At 42.5% G+C, this 27,363-nt stretch overlaps 2 protein-coding genes across 2 annotated transcripts in view; one reads left to right on the top strand and one right to left on the bottom strand.

The window, feature by feature from the left end:
• LOC127648279 (fibrous sheath CABYR-binding protein-like) overlaps positions 1-27,363 on the bottom strand; it is a 391,397-nt gene that overhangs the window by 277,637 nt on the left and 86,397 nt on the right. The window lies entirely within an intron of this gene.
• On the top strand, positions 16,116-23,341 carry LOC127648275 (interferon-induced very large GTPase 1-like). The gene has a single exon (XM_052132863.1). It carries the CDS (start codon positions 16,116-16,118, stop codon positions 20,829-20,831), a length of 4,716 nt encoding a protein of 1,571 aa, XP_051988823.1. The 3' UTR covers positions 20,832-23,341.

The raw sequence follows: 27,363 nt of genomic DNA, 5'->3' as shown, positions 1-27,363 counted from the left end.
ACGTCCCCTGTTGATGTTTCTTTTTTGAGAATAAATACAACCAACTTCTTTCCTAAAATATTCTTGAATATTACTTTGAGAGCCAAAAACAACCTGAAATATTTTTTATATTGAATTTATTCAACTCTAAACCTAAATGACTTGCATGAACTCAGCACCAGCTGGCAATGTTTATGAGAAATTAAATTCAGTTTTCTTTTTTAATTCAGTTTTATTTGTATAGAATACACATTTCTATCAAGCAGCTTTACAGAAATCAGATCTTTTCTTTTTTAATGGAATAGAAAATTGTGCCTCACAAACCCCCCAGTGAACAAGCCAAAGTCAACAGTGGCAAAGAACAATTCCCAAAGATATTTAATAGATGAGGACAAACCTTAAGAGGAACTAAGACTCAGCTGGGGAAGCCCTCCTCCTCGGGTTATCAACAGAGGTTGCATTACCTAAAATATTTGTTGATATATGATCATAATAATAATGTCATTCATTGTTATTGTACAATTGTAATTGTCTTTGATGTATCAAGTGAACACTGACTAATGTTTAAAATTGACTGAATAACTTCTGACAGACTTTTGAAAAGAGAAATAATCATCTGTGGTAACATTATTTGAGAGGTCACACAATCGTAATCTAGACAGTTTGTTACGGAAACGAGTTTATGAAGTCTGCTTGAATATATTTACAGGATGAGCGAATTATGATATAATTAATTAAACTTTATTGAGTGTACCTAAAAATAATAATGAAGTCATCTTCAATGGTATTTTGTTCTGTGTAAGATTATTGCAGTTTTCTCTTTTTCAGATTCAACTGAAAACACAGTGAAGGGTGCGACAGGAAACAGCATCACTGAGAAAACAAATGATTCAGTAAAGGTGAGCACTCAGAACACTTCAGAGAGCTGAAGCTTAAAAGTACATTTAAGTTATAAAACTTGTTTCACATTGATGCCATTTTCTCACAGCAAATGACAGTAAACTACGTATAAGCAGCATAAAATAAAATCCATACAATTAATTCAAATCAAACTGAACTGGGTGTTTTTAGGATGTTCATAAGTTTGAAGAATATACAGTATACTTGAAGCTGTGAGTCCGATGTACTTTATAAGATCTTTAACCCTGATCAATAACACTGGGCCTCATTCATGAAACTTTCATAAATAAATGAAGACATTTACAGAAATTAGCAAATAAAATGGACCTTTCTGGAAACTCTGTTTATAGTGTGAATGAATATCAAAGATTTGTAACAGGGAGCATGTAAATGTTCATTATCAATTATGTCCATGAGATAAAAACCGCTATATAAGTCATCAGATTCATTACTAAATGTGCAGAATATAGTTCTCATAGAACAGAAAGAGTGTCTGGAGGATCTGGAGAGGGTTCTGTATCTTTTAATTATATCAGTGATTTTAGGACAATCAGTTTAAATTAAATATATATTTATCAGCTGTAAGAATAAAAGGACAGTGGATAGTCGTTAATCTTGAAGTCTTTATTGCAGTGACACATGAAGCACTTTGGATTCAGCATATTCAGACTGAACAATGAACATTGTAAACTGAAACTATAATCAGTTTCTCAAACCACCCACGATGTCAATGAGTCGACACTTTTGGTGTAAATGAAGTTACACTACTGATGTATATTAGATTTAACAAAAGTTTGGTGCTCATTTCTCAGGAGTGGTTCTTGATGGTGGTGGTGTAGTGGTCTAAGCACATAACTGGTAAACTGATAATCTGGTAATCAAAAGGATGCTGGTTTGAGCCCCACAGCCACCACCATTGTGTCCTTGAGCAAGGCACTTAACTCCAGGTTGCTCTGGGGGGGATTGTCCCTGTAATAAGGGCTCTGTAAGTCGCTTTGGCTAAAAAAAGCATCTGCCAAATGCATAAATGTAAATGTGATGGCCCGTTGCCACTTCCTGTCCTATAATCATTTGATGTCCATGAGAATGTGATATCCCATGTGCTGTGACACAAAGGTGTGGATACATGTTCGCCTCTGATAATTAAGCCGTATGGTTTGAGGTGGTGTATCTAAACCAGTTGGGTTGAGTGGAATTCACTTTGAGGCAGACTGTGTATAATAATATATTATATTCCGTTCACATTCAGTTTAATCAGGTAGCACCATTTCTTGACACTTTTGGAGTATGTGGACACTAAATAATCAAGCCAACCGTCTAAACTGAATTATAATTGCAATTCAACCACTGATTTTTCATTCAGTAGAATTTTATTTCTGAATATGAAAAATTGACAGAGGTCTGGACCTCAGAGTATGTAATTGTGTCACTATTTATATATATATATATTTTTTTTACGTTTTCAAAAATCACAAAAACACCACAAGTAAAAAAAACAACAAAAAAAAAATGTTTCATTTGAGCAGATCTTTTGAACTGCTTTCCTAGAAACAAAATAATTTTTGCATCTGATTACTCTCCTCCTGATGATTCAAAATGACCCTATTAAATTAAAAACCCTGCCCATTACAGTAGCCACAGGATTGTGCCTTTTACATTTAAAAGTCTTCACAGCCTTCAGACTTTGCCAATTTTTCCAAACATGATCTCAAATGAATATCCAGACTGATCAGTACAGAACTGACTAAACCAAATTTAGATTGGTCCAACTGTACAGAAGTTATGCCAATGCAAAGATAACGAGGACAAAACGAATGCAAAGCTAAATCTCGGCAACAGTATGTCATATGGAAATATAACTTGTTGTGCTTCATCAGGACCATGATCTGAGGTTACATGCAACGTTTGGTGACAGCGCCACATATGGGCCAAAAATATACAGATATTAAATTATTTTTTTATTGTCCATATCTTTTTCTTTTAAAAGCAATGTCGGATTTGAATGAAAATTGGAAGTGGTCTTCAACATCATGCCCTAAGGGTACCTGAGCACTTTGAAGACAGCACCACATAGTGCACAAAATGCTTAGTGAATTTAAACAAAAACGTTTATGTATCATTGTATCATTATTTACTCTAAGTCTTCTGAAAATGCCAAAGAGAGATTTCTAAATATATTTATTCAGAACCTGCTGACTCTCATCTGCGCAGTGGTCAGTTTTCTGTATCTGTAAGCCATAGAGATCAAATGAGTCCTGGTTCAATGCCAGCTTTGGGCAGCTGGTGTTGTGGAAATTCTCAATACGAATACAACCTACTAATCTGACTTCTACATAACGGACAATTCAAACAACTTCCAGTTGTCAATAAAATATAATAAAATAATATACAGTATCTCAAGGTAATTCCCTTCCCGAATACTTACAATACAATACTTCGAGGTAATTCACCTCCCGAAGTATGGTGATGGCCGACAAGAAGCTACTATCACTACCTCAAACCACACGTGAGCACCAGGTCTTTAGCATCTATACACTCTCACCACCCTTCTCAGGTGTACGCTGTTCTGATACAGGATCATTAATAGTAACTCTGAGTATTACAGCCTCACCCCGAGAGCGGGTCTATAGTCTTCCAACACTATCACTGTCCCTGCTGTGGTCCTCTGAGCATAGAATCTTTAGTACTTCTATTCTGCAGCTGCGCAGCATATACCAGACATGACTCCCGAGTTGCTCTTTGCAGGAATAAAGTTGTATTCACGGCCAGGAGCTCACTGCTCACAACAACCAAGAGAGTCTCGTTGAACAGAAAGATACATGTACATTTATATCATACAGCTGAGTAAAAATCAATGTCACTCAAGTCTTCTTTACTGTAATTGTACTGTTCTAGTGATTGGTTTGTAATGATCTAAGCAAATCAGATGACTGTTAGTTCTATTGTGTTAAGCACTTTTCAGTAAGTCTAGATTCTTTGATCGTGTGATGTATACACAGTCTTTGACCTGAGCATCCTTAGTCATTCAATATTTAAAATACCCTTTTTACCAATTCTGAGGTCATTGCATAAATCATTTCCATCACACTGGTAAAGTATAAACAGGGGTGGAAAGAGTACAGAAAAATCATACTCAAGTAAAATAACTGTTCTTCCCAAAACATGTAGTGTGTCTACTCAAGTAAGAGTAACAGAGTAGCTCATTTTAAAGTACTCATGAGTACTGAGTATTCGGTTTCTAATGCGATGACCCCATTATAATAAACACTGTCTACTGCAATTTCAAAATGTATCACACACTGTAATTTACATTCTCTTTTATGGCTGTTTTCCAGAAAGAATAAAAAATATAGGTATTTTTTTTTTTTAAATGTTTGATTGCCAACATTTATAATACATCACTTATCAAACAATTAGAAAGCTGGCTTTAAATGAATAATTTACCCAAAAATTGCAGTTCTCACATAATGTACACACCCTTGCCATCAAATGAATGCAAGTGAATGTGTGCCAACATTTTTAAGCTCCAAAAATCACATAAATCAGCATAAAAATAACCTAATCCATGTGACTCCAGTGGTTAAATCCATGTCTTCAGAAGCGATATGATAGGTGTGGGTGAGAAACTGATCAATATATTAGTCTTTTTTAACTATAAATTCTCCTCCCTGCTAAGTCAACCTCCACTTTAACTTTCACATTTTTCTTGTGTTTTTGGTGATATGCATTCTTCATGCATATCGCCCCCTACTGGACAGGGAGAAGAATTTGTTGCAAAAATGGAACTAAATATTGATCTGTTTCTCACCCACATCTGTCATATCTGTCACAGTTTGTCTCCACTATGTTCAATGACTCTTATTTTGAATTTTTCTCCTGCACTACGTTTCCCAGTATCCACTGCCCTAATCACTTCATCATTATCTCCACCTGTATGCCATTCCCTCATTAAGTTTCCATGTGTATATATACATACATACATATATATATATATGCATTTGTTTCCACTCCAGTGAATGTTCTACTCCAGTGCTTATAATTAAAAGATTCTATGATTGTAATCCTGCGTCTCCTCTCTTCCTCTCCTTGGACACCAATCGTTGCAGAAGGACCGACCAAGAACCACAAAGAAAATGGATTCACTTGCCAGCTCATCCCAACGTCTTCCTCTCCTACAAAGCCTCACTTCAAGGAGCACTTCAATGAACATGGAGCCAACAGCCTTATTCTTGGAACTTTTCAGGCAGGATCTTCCCCTACTGGAATACTCAAATAGGTTCCTTCGACTCGCTGCTACTACAGACTTTTCGAATGAGTACCTCAAACCCATTTATGGTATGGTATTAAACTTTAACCATACAACAGTGCTTCCTGTGGTGGGGAATCTCACCCTGGTGGAGTATGTTGCTGCTACTCTGGTCCTCCATCTACCCTCATTACCCTCCTTCTCCAAAATAACTCTTCTCCCAGTTTTCTCGCCGCACCTTGAGTGTTATGGAGGGAACTCGAAGCCTTTCGCGGCTCTTACTTCCACGACTCCTTCCTCGTCCTCTATCACCATGGTAACTCCACTCCATTTAACTCCTATCAAGGCTCTACCTTCCTCGGCTCCACCCCCCAGAGACTTCCACGGCTCTGCCTCCCTCGCCTCCACCCCCCGAATTCTTCAACGGCTCGGCCTTCATCTGCTCCACCCTTGGACTCTTCCTCTGCTTCAGTCTCTTCCTCGGCTCCACCCTTGAACTCTTCCTCGGCTCCTCCCTCTGTGTCTTCTGGGGCTCTGCCTGCTTCCCCAAAGTCTCCTCCTTCAGCAGTCCCATTTCCTGAGCTAGTCCTTGCCCTGTGGCCATATCCCAGGCCTCCAGACCCAGTCCCTGCCCTGTGGCCGCCGCCCAGGCCTCCAGACCCAGTCCCTGTGGCCACCCCCCCAGGCCCCTGGATCCATTCTCAGCCCTGAAGCCTCCCCCAGGCCCCCGGATCCATTCTCAGCCCTGAAGCCTCCCCCAGGCCCCCGGATCCATTCCCAAGATCATCCATCTTGGGGCGCCAGGAGTCGCCCTTTAAAGGAGGGGGGATAATGTCACAGATTGTCTCTATTGTGTTTAAGGACACTTATTATTAAGTTTTCTCCTGCACTACGTTTCCCAGTATCCACTTCCCTAATCACTTCATCGTTATTCCCACCTGTATGCCATTCCCTCATTAAGTTTCCATTTGTATATACAGTATATACCCTCTAGTTTTGTTCATAGTTTGTCAGTCCTTGAATGGTTATGTTTTAGAATGCATTTGTTTCCACGCCAGTGAATGTTCTACTTCAGTGTTAATAATTAAAACATTCTATACCTGTGTCTCCTCTTCCACTCCTTGGGCACCAAACATTACGATATCTCTTCTGAAGATAGGAATTTAACCACTGGAGTCACATGGATTACTTTTAAGCTGCCTTTATGTGATTTTTGGAGCTTAAATTTTTTTTTGAAGACTATTCAATTGCATTGTATGATTCTGCAGAGCTGAAATATTCTTCTATACAGTAACGTGAGTATTTGTAATTTATTATTTAAACAATTTAAACAAATCTTTTAATGTATCATTGATTCTGTCTTCTCCGTCTTTTAAAAACTGTAGAGAGAATTTTTATCCAACTTCAGCAAGTCTCTTTGCCACTCAACAGATATGCAAACTTAGTGGCACAGTGGTAAAACACTGGTTTTAGATTTAGATCAAGGCATGTTGGTTCAATTCTTGCTTGGACCACTCAGATCTCTAAGGTGTCTGTTTTAGATCTTTTCATCTGGAAAGCATCACAATCTAATTAACATCTGCTAAACATCTTAAAAAGATCAGATTTACAAACATTATAATCATAAACATCTCAAAGGCATCTGCTGAAAGTCTTATTGACATCTGAGATACTTATTGACACACGTCTTATAGATGGGTTGCATCTTCTAGATGTAAACACACACACATCAAATAGACATCTGGGTGATGTTTGTGTGCTATCAGGGCAGTGTCATTGCTGATGTTGTTTTGCTGGAGGTCTTTGTGCTTACTGAATAGTTGCTGGACTTTTCCCCCAATCAAATGTTGATTTTCATCTGTTAAAATGTTGCTTGAATACAGACCTGATCATGGTGCTTGGCTATGAATACTGTAGCGATTGAAGAATGGGAAGACAAGAGGTGCGGATCCAAATGCAGTTTAATGAATGTATAAACAAAAGGTAAACACAAAGTAAAGTCCACAATGGGAAAAAACAAAATATCAAACAGAACAAACAACGGGTTAACAAAACACGACGGGCATACAGAGGGTAAACCGGGAAGTAAACAAAGGCAGAGAGCACGGGTAACAGGCATCCACGAACATTAAAGACCGACAAGAGAAAGGAGAAATAGACAGGGTTAAATACACTAACACAATGAAGCCTAAACGAGAAACAGGTGAGAACAATGAGTGCAGGCAGTGAGAGAGGCCAGGAATTGTGGGAAATGTAGTTTACACACAGACAGTGAGACTCAGAGCGGACAACAGGGAAAACGTGACATGGAACGCGATCGGTGACGGGTGAGACGGAAAACACGGAGCAGACAAGGAAACATGACATAAACGTGATAGTGCGACAGAGAACACAGGGCAGACAACGGAGAATCGTGACAGAATCCCCCCTCAAAAGGACCGGATTCCAGACGGTCTAAGGAAACAGAAAAGAAAAAATAACAGGGATAAACAAATGTTCAAGGAGTGAGGGGCCAGAAAAGGGGAAAAACAGACAGACCAGAGGGGGCACAAGGGACACGGAGATAGACCAAGGGGACACAAGGGACACAGAGACAGACCAAGGGGACACAAGGGACACAGAGACAGACCATGGAGGAACAAGGAACAATTAGGCAGTCCATGGGGGCACAAGGGGCAAGAAAATAGTCCACGGGGGCAAAAAGGGGAGACAGGCAGACCGGGGAGGCTGATAGGGCAGGGAAGCAGTCTCTGGGGGTGTGTGCAGGGGACCGGGTCAGGTGGCCTGGGGGGTGTCCACCGGGTAGGGACAAGTTTAGGGGGCCTGGGAGGTGGCCACAGGACAGAGGCCGGTTGAGCTGACCTGGGGGCTGGCCACTTGGCAAGGGCCGGTTTGGGTGGCTTAGGTGGCGGCCTCAGGACAGGGACAGGTCTGGGAGGCCTGGGGGGCGGAGCAGAGGGAGGCTCTGGGACCTCAGGAGGCAGAGCCGTGGGAGGCTCGGGAGGCGGAGCCGTAGAAAGCTCTGGAGACTCTGAGAGCAGAGCCGTGGGGGGTGGCGCCGTAGGAGGCTTTGAAGGCGGAGGTCTGGAAGGCTCTGGAGGCGGAGCCGATGAAGGTGGCGCCGTAGGAGGCTGTGGAGTCTCTGGAAGCAGAGCCGTAGGAGGCCCTGGAGGCGGAGCCGTAGGAGGCTCTAGGGGCGGAGTTGTAGGAGGATCGAGAGGCGGAGCCGTAGAAGGCTCTGGAGTCTCTGAGAGCAGAACCGTAGGAGGCTCTGGAGGCGGAGCCGTAGGAGACTCTGGGGTCTCTGGGAGCAGAGCCGTAGGAGTCTCGGGAAGCTCTGAGGGCGGAGCCGTCGAAGGCTTGGGTGGCTCGAGAGGCGGAGCCCTGGGAGGCTCGAGGGACTTGAGAGGCGGAGCCCTGGGAGGCTCGAGAGACTTGAGGGGCGGAGCCCTGGGAGGCTCGAGAGACTTGAGGGGCGGAGCCCTGGGAGGCTCGAGAGACTTGAGGGGCGGAGCCCTGGGAGGCTCGAGAGGAGGAGCCCTGGAAAGCTCGGAAGGCGGAGCTCTGGGAAGCTCGGAAGGCGGAGCTCTGGGAAGCTCGAGAGGCGGAGCTCTGGGAAGCTCGAGAGGTGGAGCTCTGGGAAGCTCGAGGGGCGGAGCCCTGGGAGGCTCGAGGGGCGCTGGCTGTTGGACGGTCCTGGCTACTGGCGCTGGCCCTTGGACGGTCATGGCTGCTGGCGCTGGCCCTTGGACGGTCGAGGCTACAGGCACTGGCTCGCTGACATCGGAGGCTACAGGCACTGGCTCGCTGACATCGGAGGCTACAGGTACTGGCTCGCTGACATCGGAGGCTACAGGCACTGGCTCGCTGACATCGGAGGCTACAGGCACTGGCTCAGGGACGGTCGAAGCTACAGGCGCTGGCTCAGGGACGGTCGAGGCTGCAGGCTCGCTCACAGTGATGTGCGTAGGCATTAGCTCGCTCACCGTGATATGCGGAGGTGCTGGCTGGCTGACCGTGGCTGAAGAGGGCTCTGGCTGGTTGACCGTGACAAGCGTGGGCTCTGACTCGCATACCGGGGTAGGTGTGGGCCGGGAGGCAGAAGCCCGTCTTCTCCTCCTCCGGGCAGACGAAGTGGGCCGTGCAGGCTCACTGACCAAAGCAGGTGTGGACTCTGGCTCGCAGTTCGTGGCTGACGTGGGCACAGGTTCGCTCACCGTGACAGGCGTGGGGGCGCGCTCGCTGACCGGTGGGGCAGGTGGAAGAGGTCGAGCCAAGGACGACTGGAGGGCCACCGCCGTGGAAGAAGAGGCAGAATCCTCAACCACCTCCACAGTAATAAGTGAGCCGCATGCCAGGAGTGTCTCCTCCTCGAAGTCGCAGAGCGTCCAGCCACGAGTCGACGGCGGCAACCGCTCTTGGAGCGAACCGGTCAGGCTAGCCTGGAAGAAAACCACCAGGGAGGAGTCAGGATAGTTGGTGGTGCTTGCTAGGGACAGGAAGTCCCTAATATGTTCTTCCACCGGGCGGCTTCCTTGTTTCAGGTCCAGGAGGCGGCAGCATGCCCGGATAACCGCTGGATCCATATGTGGTCGGTCTTTCTGTAGCGATTGAAGAATGGGAAGACAAGAGGTGCGGATCCAAATGCAGTTTAATGAATGTATAAACAAAAGGTAAACACAAAGTAAAGTCCACAATGGGAAAAAACAAAATATCAAACAGAACAAACAACGGGTTAACAAAACACGACGGGCATACAGAGGGTAAACCGGGAAGTAAACAAAGGCAGAGAGCACGGGTAACAGGCATCCACGAACATTAAAGACCGACAAGAGAAAGGAGAAATAGACAGGGTTAAATACACTAACACAATGAAGCCTAAACGAGAAACAGGTGAGAACAATGAGTGCAGGCAGTGAGAGAGGCCAGGAATTGTGGGAAATGTAGTTTACACACAGACAGTGAGACTCAGAGCGGACAACAGGGAAAACGTGACATGGAACGCGATCGGTGACGGGTGAGACGGAAAACACGGAGCAGACAAGGAAACATGACATAAACGTGATAGTGCGACAGAGAACACAGGGCAGACAACGGAGAATCGTGACAAATACGATTAGCTTGGTATGTCCTTTAGTGGCTGTCGAGGTTGAGTCTGTGTGGTGTAGTGGATTGTGTGTTGAACTATGGATTGGAATAGGTTTAAATCTGACCTGGAGCAACTTCAGATATGGTCAGGTGTTAAATTGAGGTGGAACAGTCCAGAACAGCTTTATGAACTATTTGACATATTCTGTCTCCATTGAGTGAGTGAATGTACTTGCTCAAAAACCTTTCAAGTTCAACCTGCTTCACTGTAGTCAGTTGTGCCCCCGCATGCAGACGTGTGCTCCGCTTCAGTATTGCTCGGTGGTCCGATCTGTTTCATAAAAATAGTGAAATATGAAATCTGTGCTCACCTGTTTCTGAGATCTACTGATATGTAGTTGCAGTTCTGCTTAGTTCAATATTAAGCTGTAAACCTGAAGGAGTTTTGAATCTGGGACCACTCACATCAAAAGCGAGATCATATATGATCAAAATATCATACCAATCAAAAGACAAATCGACCAACACACTGTAAAAAGTCTCACTTGTGCGTGTGAGCGAGAGAGAGTTTGGGTGGTTTTTAGGTTAAAAACTGGATAAAAAAGGGCATTATGTTATAAACGTGGTTTATGAGGAAATTGTCCCCATTATTCAAATCACTTAAAAAAAAGCTCTCACACAGATGAACAACTCCACCCAAGATAACACTCCCTACTTGCTAAGGACCATACAACGCAAATCCCATTTTTGACCTCTATCTCACCTAAGGGCAATTTAGAATGACAGCCTTTTCTGTAATATGAGAGGTTTTCTGTTCATACATGTTTGATATCATTCAAGAGGTCGCAGTGTGACTGGTAAGGTGGTCTCATTCCCTTTTCAGAAAAAACAAATCTCCATTAAGATTTTAGAACTTAACAAAATCCTGCACTCTATTAGAGACATGTCCCTCCCAAATCTCCCACAGGGACCACATGCTGTATGCAGATTAGGTATATTCTTTGTAAACATCAAAGGACCTAATCAATCACAAGTTTCAAAGGTCTTTGCCAAATGCTTTATAATTCTGGAGGTCTGTCCCCATCCCTGCCTGTATGTTAATGAGGTATGTCCCCAGGACTACCAAACCTAACCACTCCCAAAATTCCCTTTGTTTATGGTTTGGGTATTTAAGGAGATGTGACACATTGTTCATGGTTCTCTGTAATCAGACGATCCCAAACAGTTTACTGTGTGTAGTTAATATCAGGTCATTGCAATTTTAATTTCTTATGTTCTGATAAAATGTCTAAATTTGACTTATTACTATCTAATTGGAATTGACGAATTTGTGATGTTACCTGGTCAATAAATTGTTACATTTGAGTTTATTCTGATTTACTCTGAAACTATTGTCTTTAGTAGATTACATTAAGTCCTTGTTTCCGCAAATCTTCGACCAGGTTAGTAGCGGACTAAAGCCGGTTTTGAGTGGAGCATAGGGCACACCGACTGAGACTTTAGAGCTCCCACTAACTAATAGGCATTATTTCTAGTGTACTAAGTGTGTACAGGCTCGATAGGGAATTTCCGTTTAGTGTCGACCAAACCTAAATAGGGTGAAGTCTAAACCTTTGGTTATTGTAATATTTTCGAACTAAGTGTACATAGGAAACTATGGCATGATCATACAAAACTATTTTAACTCGGGTATGTTGGTCTATCTTTGTAAATTTAGTGATCATGACCTCTGGGTAAATATGTTACTCAATTAAGTGTTTACTATCTAAGGGGACTAAATAAAATACTTGTAGATAGAAAGGCAAGCAGGAGCAGCCATCTAATTAGTATTTAGTCAATTACTGTTTTAATGACCAATACTGGCGTATTTGTGACCGTGATATCCGTGTACACGGCCGGCGCGAGACTATCTAAGCGTCAGGAATCCGAATGAACGAGTACAATATAAAATAGAGTTAAATCCGATGATTCAATGTTAAATCAAATGTAATAATAATAACGTCTAGGTTACGAATGTAACCTCCATTCTCCGATGGAGGGAACGAGATGTTGTGTCGGAGAAGCGACACTAGGGGTCCAATTTAAATTACGCCATGTTCTGAGCCGTGTACGTGGTCTGACACAGGAGCGGGCAGGTGTTTTTTAAGTGCTAGACGAACAGCTGTATCAGACTACACGTACCCTTCCCCAATGCCCCACAAAAGTCATCGGAATCCTTTTGGTTACCCTGACAGGGGAACAAGGCGACGCTTGCCAACCTGGGAACAGGCCAAGCCTGGCTGGGCCTCTTTTGTCTCTATGTTTCTCACATAGAGCAATAGACAGCCGGGGCCCTTACACACACTGAGGGAAGGGGGTCCTACCCAATTTCCTATTCTTTCAGGGGGGAAAGACCCTGCGGAGACCACCCCTACCCAGCTGGGGATGTAAGGTGGTGAATACATCACATGTGTTTTTAGGTGTGGAAGTGGCGTGGTGGTAGATCCAGCCTCAGCGAGGGGGAGTTGCTACAACACGGCGACCGGAGGACAGCCGGAACTGCCTAAGGAAAACGCGGGTCTGCTCATAAGGGGACCGTATCGTGAAAAATACACACATGGGGAAGTCCACGTAGGAGTCCTCACCCTGTGGAGCACCTATTCCAGTACAGTGAAGATTTGAGTACCCGCAGTGGATTGGGTCGGCAAGTTCCTCCGCCGAACTGCGGACCCATGAGGGCTAGGGAGGAATAGACCAGGGATTCGAGTTGAGTGGAATATCCTGGGAAATAAGACGCACGGTTTTACCTCAACCGAGGGAAAGGGCGCTATATGCAAGCGATTCACCCGGCCAGCCCATCAGCGTGTTACCAAGTTCTACTGGCTCGGACCTGAGAAAACACGAGATGAAACTGACTCAACCCTGAGATTGTAGTATCTCGTAAAGGTGTTGGGTGTCACCCAACCCGCTGCTCTACAAATGTCTGCCAGGGAGGTACCTCTGGCCAGTGCCCACGAGGACGCAACACTCCTCGGACCCGCAAGGGGGTGGGGCATGGCCTGAGTGTGATAAGCCAATTAAATGGCATCTACTACCCAGTGGGAAAGCCTCTGTTTGGAGACAGCGTTTCCTTTCCGCTGTCCCCCAAAGCATACAAAGATCTGCTCAGAGTGTCTAAAGCACTGCAGGGCGGAAGCCGCCTGTCCGGCGGCGCTGTAGGCCTTTGCTGTCAGCGAGGATGTTGTCCTACAGGCCTTGGAGGGGAGTACAGGGCAACCCCGACAGGTGGTAGGGGAATCCACCGGGGGAATCGGCGTGTATCCGTGGACAGCTCCGCCGTCGAGGGTAGAGAGCGGATGAGCGAGTGGCTTTGTGACGAGAGGTGAAAGGTGCTCTCCACAGTGACGTCAGCTCATCATGCACCTCCGGGAAAAACGGGACTGGGAGGGACGTGGCCATGAGCGGTGCCCAGACCCCAGGAACCAGTCATCCAACCGCGATGGCTGTGGGGAGGATGGAGGGTTCCAGTCCAAGCCCACGCTGGCAGCAGCCCGGTAAAGCATGTCAGACATCTGAGCGTCAGCCTCAGCCTGGGGATGCTGGCCCGAAGGCGGCAGCCCAGGGGAGTCATCTGCTTCAGACGCCGCGCTCTCCAATGCAGCGGCGAGCTCATCAGCTTCGAGCTCTAGAGGATAGGCAGGCTGGTTGTGAGGCGAGCCGCTGTTGCCTCGAGCACGGACGGGAGTCAACGAGCGTGCCGGGGAACGGGTGGTCCGCGGATCTCTGGTACCCGACGGAGCCGCACCCGCTGCCATCCCTAGAGCGCTTCCAGCACCACTCGCACCGTCCTCAATACCATGGGAAGAAGGAGCAATGCGAGGGGTGGCTGGAGTGGCTCGTTCTCGGTTGAAAACGAGCCACGACCGCAACGTTGTCATGGTCATGTTCTCGCAGTGAGAACATGAGCCATCCACAAACGCAGCCTCGGTGTGATCGCTACCCAGACACACGAGACAACGCCTGTGGCCGTCTGAAGCGGAAAGCACTCTACCGCATCCAGGAACTACACAGCGGCGGAACGGCATCTTTACAAAGACGCGTCCTGAAAAGGACGTTCAACGCTCGCTGTGTTTGCTCTTTTAGAGTAAATTACTCTTTTAAATAAAATCACTCTTTTAAGAAAACACTTTCGAGTTTTAGCTGCGCTGTCGAAGCGCCCAGGGGCAACAATGCACAGCCGTGCACAGGAAAGGAGTAAGCCGCTGTTATGCACCGACAAATCCAACAGCATGCAGATCGTCAGAGGAATACACGGGAACTTGGTGTGTGTGTGTAACTCGCAGCAGACTGCATATACGACCATCGGCTCCGAAGTAATTTTCTGAATGAACTCTAGTATTTGCCTCGCCTTTGTACCCGTATGTCCGGGGGCGGGGTATGCAAATACTAGCTGCCAACTTCTCGTTGGCTTTTTTTTTCATAGATCAGAGGTATATTCGGTGCTCAAGAGAGACCCCTAGTGTCGCTTCTCCGACACAACGTGGAGAGAGCGACAGAAGGGGAACTAAGATTAGAACATAAATATATCCTTAGAAACTTTTATAATTGGAGTCAGATAAGATAAATGAGGATCTTAAAATGAATAATATAGTTATGTAGTTGGAATTAAATAACTTAAACGGAACACGCATGATAAGACAGAACACGCAAGAGACCTTCATCCATGCTGTTGGAAGCCGCCATTGGACCAATAGGTGGACCCCCTTACAGCATATTAATACAGTTATGCTATAATAAGAATAAAACATGTAAACTGTCAAACATCACAGATTGACAGATCTGTTAAATAAAATAGGAGTGCTGTAGTGTTGCTGTATAATAATAACATGTTAAATACACAAAATGTTTAGGTAACAACTGCATCTGTCTCTGAAAAAAATTTAAATAAATCCCAGCATTGAATGATTTGATGTTATTGTTATTTTCAAAGATTATTAGCACAATGCACTCTCATTATAAAGAAAGTTATTAGCTAGAGGGGGTGATATTACACTCACCACTGATGAACTGTTCTTTTATTTCATTCTAACCAGTAACCTTTCGGAAAGGACACCTCAGATCGCTAAAAACAGAATGAAAAAATACTGTTTTTAATCTGATCGAGCCGAAATGTAAACTATTTGTTTTAGTCCCTGTCTCATATGAGTGTACACGTACATATACATGTTATTTTTTACTCAAGGTGTTTTCTGTTTCAGTGATTGACTTGATTTATATTTTGAATTGTCATTTGATGAAGAAACAAAGTGGAAGTAAACTATAGAAATGAGCTGTAGAACAGTGTGATATGGATGTTGTCATTTGGGTGTGCTGCTGAAATTTTATAGGCTGTGCATTTATTAAGACTTTGTAAATGGCAGAGAAAATACAAATGTGTAGCTTATATGAAGAACATCTATATATGTGTTTGACAGACAGTTGCATCTCATGAAATTTCAGTGTGAAAGTAATGAATCCTGTTCTAGATTTGTCCTAAAATAAAATAAAACATAAAATATATCAGAATATATTATTATATTATTTTCTAATTGCTTTGAGATTTTACACTGTGTTCACTTTTTAGATCCATTTGTGATAGATGTATGTGCCGGTTCTCTAAAGACCCGAATATGTGATAGATTCCACGACACATTACAATGTGATCATCACGTTTTGTTCAGTTTTTGTGATTCTTTAATGTTGGGAAAATAAGGACAGGAACGTTGTTTCTATACTGAAAAATAATGTTCAAAGTGTATTATTGTTATATTTTATTATTATTGTTTTGTCTATTAAATAGGGAGAAAACATGATCTTTGGGACAACAGGAGTCAGTCCAGGTCAAGAATTACACCATGAAAAGACTAGAAGAGAAAAAATGGAGATGTTTCAGAGAATTCATCTTGAGGGCAAACTGCAAAACAAACTGAAAAGAGAAGATGTTCTTCAGATAACTGCAGATTCATCACAGTCTCAAGAGTCTTGTGCTGAAGAGAAACTGTTTCAGACATTCCTACAAAAACTACTGTTGATGGACTACAGAGCAAGATACATTAAATCTAAAGAGACCAAAAAACAAGAACACACACAACACAATGACAACGACTCGTCTGATGATGAAGATTATTTTTTCAATACAATGTCTTTGTCTAATGAAGAAACAAGCAGATCAGATCCTGTTCACTCAATGGATGTTCAGATGGCCGTGTTTCATTGTGCTGATAGTTTCCTGAAGCAGCTGATGGTGACTAAACTGTCACAGTGTCAGTATGCTCTGCCTCTGCTTGTACCTGATCCATTCACACAACACATTGAGTTTCCTCTCTGGACATTCAGACAAATCAACAAGAGCTGGAAGACATTTGATGATAAAGGTAAAATCATCAGTAAAGTCCAGTCAGTCTGTAAGGCAGAAACTCCAATGGTGTGTTTCTTCAGGTTTGGCTCAGTGTCCTCATCCAAGTCTCATCTGATGAACAGTCTGATCAATGAGAAACACAACACGTTCTTCCACAGGAACTGCCCAGGCAGCAGCAGAACCAGAGTACTGATGGATGGAGTGGTGGAGATCGCCTGGTACTGCCCGTCTGGAAAAAACACGGATAAATTTACTGACTGTGTTGCGTTCTGTAATCTACATGGAAATGCAGGAGACCATGAGAAACAGCTGCAGATCCTCACTGAAATGTCCTCAGTCAATGTTGTTATTCTACCACAACTTAACAGGAATGACAAAAACACGAAAAAAGTTGAAAAACTCAACAAGTGCTTAAAGCCACTCATTTGCATTTTTGCTGATGACAAATTTGCTGTAATTAAGAAAAATAAAACAAAAAAATACAAAATTGGTTTAAAAGACCGAAATCAGTCAGATATATCTGAAGAAATCAGAAGTGCTATAATTGATTGTCTCTCATCTTCAGAATCATCTTCCATTTTCAGACTTGAAGATGTGTCCAAACACTCAGATATCAGAGTAGATGAAGATGATGATGAAGACTGCAGGAGAGGAAAAGAAGCAGCACAGCAGATGTTGAGATTACTGGAGAATAAAGATCTGACAGAAAATAAAGAATCATTTCTGCCCTGTCAGGGAAAACTGTGGCATCAGTGGTGTCAGACGAACAAAGAACTACATCGACCTCATGGAAATAATTTAGAAACGGAAACCAGTAAAAAACAACAAGAGATGAAGGAAATCCGTGAACAGCAGCATCAGTGTGTGCTTAGTGACTTCATGAAGTACTTTATTAATGAAATGAATGAAAAATATGCTGCAAATAAGAAAACATTTTTCCTCAAATGGCTTGGGATCCTCATGGATGAACACACCTCAACTGAACTTTCTGCTCTACATCACAAATATGATGATAAGTGGTCAACAGTCTTACACCTGAAAGAGAAAAATAAGTCTGAGCAACTCAAAACTGAACAAAGAGAAAAACATAAAGCTGATCAAACTGAACTTGAGAGAATATCTGAGGAGCTTCAGGCTGCAACCTTTGGTTTGGAGCACATCCTGAGAGATATCGGTCAGATCTATGAATCATGTTCATCTGTGAAGAAGAACAAGGAAGGTCTGCAGTTTCAATTCTCTTCTCTCCCGAGTCTTGCAGCAGAGATGATGATCTCTGGATTTCCTCTGGAGCTGATGGATGGAGATGCTGCTCATGTTCCTGTGATCTGGATCTCTGCTGTTCTAGATGAACTCATCAGGAAACTGGGAGACCAGAGAGTGTTTGTGTTGTCAGTTTTAGGGATTCAGAGCTCTGGGAAATCCACCATGCTGAATGCCATGTTTGGACTGCAGTTTGCCGTCAGTGCTGGCAGGTGCACCAGAGGAGCTTTCATGCAGCTGGTCAGAGTGTCAGAGGAGATGAAAGCACAGCTGAAGTTTGACTATATTCTGGTGGTTGATACTGAGGGACTTCGTGCTCTAGAACTGGCTGAAAGATCAATGAGACATCATGACAATGAACTGGCCACATTTGTTGTGGGTCTTGGGCATCTGACATTGATCAACATCTTTGGAGAAAACCCATCTGAGATGCAGGACACTCTTCAGATTGTTGTTCAGGCCTTCCTGAGGATGAAGAAGGTCAGACTGAATCCCAGCTGCATGTTTGTGCATCAGAATGTTTCAGATGTCACAGCTGGAGAGAAAAACATGGAGGGAAGGAGACGACTGCTGGAGAAACTGGATGAAATGACAAAACTTGCTGCTAAAGATGAAGTCTGTGATGCAGAATGTTTCAGTGATGTCATTGCATTTGATGTTCAGAAGGATGTGAAGTATTTTGCACAACTCTGGGAGGGCAGCCCACCCATGGCACCACCAAACCCAAACTACTGTGAAAATGTTCAAGATCTAAAGAAAACCATTATTTCTCATGCTTCAAAATCAGATGGCATGATGCTGAAAGACCTGAAAGGTCGGATTGAAGATCTCTGGGAGGCTTTACTGAATGAACGATTTGTGTTCAGCTTCAGAAATTCTCTGGAGATTTCAGCTTACAGGAAACTGGAGACAGAATACAGCAAGTGGACCTGGAGTCTCCGCAGTGCCATGCTGGAAATTGAAAACAAACTACAAAACAAAATAGAAAATGAAACAATTCATGAGGTTGATAAATCACATCTTCAAAGAGAACTGAAAGAGAAAAGTGAAGAAGTGAAAAAATCAATGTCAGATTTCTTTGAGAAAGACAAAGATAAAGAAATACTGATTGAGTGGAAAACTTCATTTGAGATAAAAATCAAAGAGCTTCAAGAAAACATTGTGAGAGAAACAAAAAGAAAATTAAATGAGATTCTTCAACAGCGAGATCTGAAGAAAGAGATTGATGCTCAGAAGACACATCATGAAAACACTCTCTTTAAAAAGAGCAAAACACTCGCCTTAAAACTCAAAGACAAAGCAAATGATGAAGAAACACTGAAGAAAGAGTTTGATTGCTTTTGGAAACAGAGTGTGAAGATCATTAGAGACAATCCTACAATCAAAGACATTGACATATTAACAGATGTGAAACAACTCCTCAGTGACATCAATGAAAGTGCTCCTGTAGATCACTGGAGGGAGAGCGGAGATATTTTCTCTGTGCCGAGTTATTCAGATTATGTGAAGTTAAAGAAATCCAGTGGAATTACAGGACCTGTTAGAAATCTCTACAAAGGAGCAAAAGATATGTTAGGTTTTGCTCTGTCTAAAGAGGATGAAACACAAATAAGAACATTAGTCAGTGAAATTGCTCATGAAACAGACAAAATGATCCTGTCATTCAACATTTCAAAGATGGGCTACAACAAAAGCTACATTCAACAACTCACAGACTATATAAAGGCAAGACTCACTGAACATCAGAATGGACCAGTGAAATATGTGTTCAAGAATGAATTCTTCATGGATTTGGTGCTTTCCATCTGTAAGAAATCAAACCATACTTTCACTGACCAACACAGACTGTTCAGAGAAGCCAATGATCCTGTTCTCTACATGGAGAAGAAGAGAGGAGAGTACTTCAGTGTTTTCCAGAAATATTGTAAAGGTGCAACATCAGCTGCTGTTTTTGGTGAGATCATCTGTCAGAAACTGAAAGATCCCATTGAACAGAGTGTCTACAAGAACACTGCCAGAGATTTAGCAGATGAAATGAGAACAAACTGTGAATCACTGAATGGAAACAGATCAAAACTGGAGAAACACATCCTGAAGACACTGGCAGAACAGGAGAACTTTTACAAATACATGAACTACATTAAAAATCCCAGAGATCACTTCAAGAGTTTCATCAGAGCTGAAGTCAGTCAGTACATCACTGATAATTTCAGTGACAGTGTTCGGCCCAAGATGATGAAGAACATCAAACTCCTGCAGCAGAAGATCATGAAAGCAGCTCATGAATCTACTGAACATGTTCAAGTGAACAGTGGAGATGTTGATTTGTGGTTGAAGTGTTTCACACAGAAGCTCTCAGATGTGCTGATATTCTCTGTTAAAGACTTCAGTGGAGTGAGTCGTGATGATGTTGATGATTTCAAACTCTTAGAAGATGTGATGAGAAAAGAACTTCCTTCAGTAATATCTGACATAAGCAGTAAATTCAGTACAGAGACTTTTCCAGTAATTCTGGACTGTAAATACAGACCAGATGAGATTCTGATTGATCACTTCTCTCAGTGCTGTTGGGTTCAGTGTCCTTTCTGTGGAGCAATCTGCACCAACACAATAGAAGACCATTATGAAGATCACAGTGTTCCTTTCCATCGAGTGGATGGACTGAAAGGATGCCATTATGAAGGAACACGGGATCTCTGCACTGATTTTTGTACAACTTTAGTGACAAGTGATGAATCATTTAAATCATCAGATCAGGTGTTTCCATTCAAAGAATACAGAACAGCAGGAGGTGTTTATGCTAACTGGAGCATCACTCCTGACGTCTCTGAGCTGCCGTACTGGAAGTGGTTTGTGTGCAGATTCCAGAAAGATCTGGAAAATAATTATGATAAAAAGTTCCAGGGCTGGGGTCAGATTCCAGATGAGTGGAAGAAGCACTCAAAGCAAGATGTTATTGAGAGTCTGAATAAATACTTTTAATACATATAAACTAATAGAGCAGTTTAAGAAGCTCTTTAATTACAGAATACAATATCAAATATAAATGTTCCGGTATGTACCGGCTGCTGGAAGGTGCTGAATATGATCAAACAAATAATACATATGCAAGGAATAATTGACTCCGGCCCATTGAATTGTTTTAAAAATAATGCACACCCGAGGTGATAATGTGGTCAAGACGCGCAGCAGAGTGTGTGTGTGCGTGTGTGTGTGCGTCGTCACGCGTTAAGTAAACGCCACACGCCATCTGGTGTTAATTTAACAGCTCATGTAACTTTATTAGCGCATTCATTTGCTCATCTACATAACTCCTCCTCTATCACATTTGAGTTATCTACAAGCTGATGGTGACTGAGTTAATGACGTCTCTAATATCAAATCAAATCAAATCAAATCACTTTATTGTCACACTACCATGTACACAAGTGCAGTGTGTGAAAGTCTTGTGTGCAGTTCCGAGCAACATAGCAGTCATGACAGTGACGAGACATATACCAATTACAGTAAACAACATACTTACACAACACAATTTACATATCAAATGTACACATACTTACACAACACAATTTACATATGAAATGTACACATACTTACACAACACAATAATTATATACAATGTACAGTACACAATACACACAATATAGAATACACAATATACAATACAATAAGTAAAGAGGATATGAAATATATATATATATAGGGCAGTTGTATTGAGGAGAATATGTTGACAGTCCAGTGTGAGATTATAGATGAATAGCATCAGTTTCTCTGGGATCAACTAACTGAAATACAATCTTTAGTTTTGTGCATTTTTAATCTCTTTGCTTTACATTTTCTCCTTATATTAATCTCATTTACTGTTAATCAATATTTTATGATTGTCTGTTATTATCTTTATTTTAATCATCATTCTTAATACATGTAAAGTAATGTATGTTATTTGAGGGGTGACTGAGGGTCTGTAATAACATTGATTATTCATTTAGAGAATATGCATTTTTATTTTACTGCATTTATTCATACATGATCAATAATATTCATATAATTAATCATCAATTAACCACTTGATTCACCATTTATTAAATCATATAGAATTGAGTGATTTCATTATTATTTTTACTTTCTTTCATACTTCATTAAACCATTGATATATTTGATATTTGTAATCATTAATGTTTTAGACGTATATTTTACAACCTTCAAGTTCTACTAATGAAATACTTTCAGAGTCGTCCTGTTTGGCTTTTATTGTTTCTCGACTTGTTTTGCTCAAGTGTTTTGCAGATGTTGAGGTCTTCATTCCACAAACACGACCAGAATAAAGTCTGCAGTGAAGAAAACTCACAAGATACTCTGTCTAGATCATCTACAGTAGTTTTATTCTTGTTTAAAGTTGATTTTAACATGTGACTCTATTATAGTGAAATAACTGGAACTTCAGACACATTCAGAAAAGTGTTCATGACTGATAGATAACCTCTGACCCCTGCATATAATCTACTAAACCTTAGAATGAGAACATGATTAATACATCATTATTGTTCATAAGAAGTCAGATCTAGAATATTTAATGTTGTAACCTGCTAGAATCTTAGAAAAACTAATAACAATGACACTTTGATTTGTTTTCATGTGACTATAATAACTGAAGTCTGTTTTGTTAACCAGCTCTTCTTCACTTCTATTCTGTGCATGTATGAAACAAAATCTTCAGTAAATGATCTCAAAATGATTGAAATCGTGACTCTGAGTGTTTTATTACTCATACTGATGTCAAGTTGTTTTCCCCTGCAGCATCACAGATATGTTCAGAGTGTCACCATTGAATGTGAAGCATGTTAGAAACTAGAGTTCAGAATGACATACTACTATACTACACTTCCTGTTTCTGCAACATCTACAGTATATACCAACAGAGTAATAATGTAGTGCGCAAAACATCTAGGTTACGTATGTAACCTCCATTCCCCGATGGAGGGAACGAGACGTGTGTCAGAGAAGCGACACTAGGGGTCTCTCTTGAGCGCCGATATATACCTCTGTTCCATGAAAAAAGGCCAATGAGAAGTTGGCAGACGGTATTTGCATATCCCACCTCCGGACATATGGGTATTTAAGCGGGGCGAATACGGGAGTTCATTCAGAATTTTTCTGAGGAGCCGGAAATGATCCGGCCACAACAGTGGCTCGGCTCAGCGATGTGGTGGGGAAGACACAACGTCTCGTTCCCTCCATTGCCCCATTAAAGCCATCAGAATCCTTCTGGTTACCCTGGAGAGGGGAACAAGGTGATGCTTGCCAACCTGGGAACGGGCCAAGCCTGGCTGGGCCTCTTTTCTCTCTATTGGCGCTTTTCCACTACACAGTACCTGCTCGACTCAGCTCAACTCGCCTCGACTCACCTCGCCTCGGTTCGCTTTTCGCTCCGTTTTCCATTGCAGACAGTACCGCCACAAATAGTACCCGGTCGTCATAGCGACGCCGCAGGAAACTGCCGTGACGTAATCTTATACGCGACACATATCCGCTACCCACACACACAGGACAATGGAGGAAATCGAGTGTATGCTGTTTCTTATCCTCGGGATGTGGCTGTTTCTCACAGCAAGAAGACAAACGCTGTTTCATGAGAGGCTGAGGGCAGCAAAACGAAACACTGCTGAAAAAACAGGAGAGTTTGGGAATTACTACAGAGTTCAGACTACGAGACTAATCCGTTGTTCAAAGCCGACGCAAGAGGGTAAGTTATGCCAACATAGCTAACGTTTGCATATGTGTAAATACTATACTATATGCAAAGTATTTAATCAACTTTATAGCTACCAGTATCAATGCACTAAAATGTGCATGGTTTATGTGTTTCAGATCTGTTTAGCTTTGCAAAGTCGCCGTGCAGACCCTCTGTTTGGGCTTTCAACCGAGCTACCGAGTGGTGGGATGTTATTGTTCCTGGTTTCACAAACGCAGCAGTGGGTTCAGAACTTCAGAATGTCGGAAGAAACATTCATATATTTGTACAACAAACTGCGCCCAGTGATGGAGAGACAAGACACAAGCTTCCGCAAGTGTGTTCCTCTAAAGAAGAGAGTGGCCATCGCGACTATGGAAGCTTGCGACCGGTTCAGAGTACAGAACTATCGGCCATCTTTTCGAGTAAGCATAACAACTGTTTGCCGGTGTGTTCAAGAGTTCACTGCTGCTGCAGAAACGCTTGTTGGTTCCCTAACAAACCGCTACCCAGACCAGGAGAAGTTTGAAGAAATGGCTGCCTACATTGAGAACAGATGGGGCTCCCGCAGTGTGTTGGTGCTATTGATGGATCACACATACCCATTTTGGCACCACAGGAGTACCACTGTGACTATTTCAACCGTAAAGGCTGGCACTCCATCGTCCTTCAAGGTGTTGTAGATGGAAAAGGACTGTTCTGGAACGTGTTTGCAGGACTGCCTGGCAGCTTGCATGATGCTCGTGTTTTAAGACTGTCCACATTGTGGGAGTTGGCCAGCCGTGGCAACCACTTTCCAGCTTACACCAGGAATATTGGTGGGGTGGATGTTGCCTACTACATCCTGGGAGATTCTGCCTATCCCCTGCAGAACTGGCTCCTAAAGCCATTCACTGACACTGGACGGCTGACAGTAGAACAGCAGATCTACAACAAGAAAATATGTGGAGCACGGGTAGTGGTTGAAAACGCTTTTGGTAGACTGAAGGGAAGGTGGCGTTGCCTCATGAAAAGAAATGACTGTGATGTTACAATTGTGAAATCTATGATTCTTACTTGCTGTGCTTTGCATAACCTTTGTGAGAGTCACGGAGAGGACTATGACAATGACTGGGATGCACCTGCAGCAGCAGAGCCTGTGGTGGCAGTGGCACAGGGTGTTGAGGAGGAGGGCAGAGATGTACGAGAGGGTCTGATGCGTTATTTTAATTACTAAATAAATACATTATCATTAAATATGTTGTCTCTGCTGTTTTTCATTAAAGGTTATCACAGTATACAATCTGAAAATACTTGTTCAAACCCTTGTAAAAAGCAAACCATCAAAAAAGACACTGTTTGTAATAAGTTTCAAAAAGGTTTTATTTAAACACGCATACAAATAGAAAAATTATAATACAAATATAAATTCACACATCAAACTATATACATATGTTACATGTAGTGCAAACATTAAATTTGAATAAACAAAGGGGTTTCAGTCCAGGGGCGGTGGAACAGCATCCCACCGGTTCAGTGCCTGGACAAGCTGGCCCAGGGTTCCCAGAAAGGCCTTGTTGAAGGACGACGCTGCAGCAATCTCCTCTCTCCTTAAAGCCGCCTGAAGTTCTCGGGCATGTGCTGCATCATCGAGTGCCATCTGTAAATGGCGCTCCCGCTGTGCCCGGTTCAACTCCAGCTGCTCGACATCCGATGTCTGCATCTCCTCAGGACAGTCAGATGCTCCTGTTCCCTCTTTCGCTTCCTCCGCCCTGGCCAAAAAATAATTACAATGAATGAGTTATAAAGAAAAACGGACAAGTCACATTTCATTCAAAGGGGTTGTGTGTGTTTTAAATTGTTCACATGTATTATCATTACAGCTGCTACACAAAAAAAGACAAGCCCACAACTTACTATTACGTATATAGTATATGTAATCTACTTAACATCTGAGCCCAACTATTTTAGTAAATGTCAACTTTAAAATACTATGTGTACAGTATAGGTGTACACTGTGTTCGCTCTGAAAAGTTATAAAAATACTGAACAGGTATATTAATGAATCCTGTATTCCCATAACTGGGAATGCTTCCTGTTGTTATGCAAGTAAGTTTACGTTATTAATGAGTAATTGATACGATTAATGATATATTAATAAGTGTGTATAGATTCACAGACAACAGGCTAGAAGGGTTTACTTTTTCTCAATTATACTAACCGGTTGCTGCGGGTCTCGGTGTCGACGCTGCTGCGGTCTCGGTGTCGACGCTGCTGATCTTGTTGGTGTCGATGGTTCTGGTGCCGACGCGGCATCAGTTGGTGTCACTGAACCATTCTCTCTCGTCGAAAATGAATCTTAGATAGAAAGATCATACAAAAGTCAACACAATACTAAAAATAGCAATGGCAGATAGTTAGCAGCTAGCTAGAGGTAGCAGCAATTGTTTACAGTTTACAGTCTTCGTTGTTATAAGTGAGCTTCAGCTTTTCAAAAGCCAGCCTACAGAAAACATAACTCTCGAGCTGAGTGCTCTACAGAATTAATGTAATGTAAACTTAAAACACTTACCATCCTCCATCAGCTTACTCCAACAAACTGGTGGCCGAAGTCAAGTCCACCCTCCCTCCCGCTACTCACGGTCTATGGTCAGAGATACAGTCCATCTGCTCGCACTCACTTCCAGCTTTTTCGGTTTGAACCACTGCGCCGCTATGGTCCTTTACAGCTCTGTAGTCACTTTTCAGTTTTTTAACTTTTCCCTACATTGCTGGAAAGTCCTGTTGTAGCCATGTGTGGACAGCAGTTCGGAGATTTCTCAAAAACTTTTTCGCTCCTCGTTGCCCCATCAAGCTCTCGCTGGATCCTTTCTTCGCAACCAAACAAAGAAAAAGTCTGCACCTCCTCGCTTGACCACGCGCGTATTCTTCAGAGTTGCCATAATAATACTTCTGTAGGCTATATCTGTGCAAACTATTTAACAATGCCGGGTTATTCTGGATACTCCGCCTGGCGCACGCAATGATGACGCAGTGAATAGTGACGATTCTCTCGACCAATCAGCAGTCGGCATTGTTTTTACGCCACATTTTAGTATCGCCTCAGCTCGCCTCAGAACCTCGCCGAGGTGGTACTGAAAAAGTACCCGAAGGTACCGAAAGCAGGTACAGGTACAACTTTTACACAGTGGAAAACCAAACAAAGTCGAGTCGAGTTGAGCTGAGTCGAGCAGGTACTGTGTAGTGGAAAAGCGCCATATGTTTCTCGCATAGAGCAACTACGGCCGGGGCCCTTACATGCATTTAACCTGTTAACCTGCACCCCCACTCAGGGGCTCACAGCTGAAAATGACATACCTGAATTAAAATAAATATAGCTCCCGAGAACAGTGTACCACAGGCACAATTAAGGTGTCTTTGGAAAGAAGACACTTGGCACTCTACTAACAATAAATCAGAGTTGATAATGCTCAAACAAATAAAAAGTTATAAAAGTTGAAGTGCCTCATAAATAATGTGAACTTATTTCATGTACAAATATATAAAAATAGACCTGGAGGAATCCAATTAGGTAAAGGATTGAAAGCCACAAGTCTCATCAGTTTATATTTCAAATTTGAGGATATAATGAAAAATGGGGTTCCTGCAAGCTTTTTTCCAAGACTATGTCAGTTCCATTTCTCCCCTTGCCTGAGGCACATCCCCAGAAATGACATCCCCAAACTAAAATAATTGTAGTTACTGAACAATTTGCTCTACATGCACAATTTAGACATATTTAAAAAGAAGACACTTTGGAGTTTA

This window comes from Xyrauchen texanus, chromosome 8 (genome assembly GCF_025860055.1).
Source record: "Xyrauchen texanus isolate HMW12.3.18 chromosome 8, RBS_HiC_50CHRs, whole genome shotgun sequence".
Classification (NCBI taxonomy): Eukaryota; Metazoa; Chordata; class Actinopteri; order Cypriniformes; family Catostomidae; genus Xyrauchen; species Xyrauchen texanus.
Note: the sequence above shows the minus strand (reverse complement) of the source record. Positions and strands in the feature narration are given on the sequence as shown.

What these genes read in the sequence shown, in the direction of transcription:
- LOC127648275 (XM_052132863.1), top strand. Translation starts at nt 16,116, where the DNA reads ATGTTTCAGAGAATTCATCTTGAGGGCAAACTGCAAAACAAACTGAAA.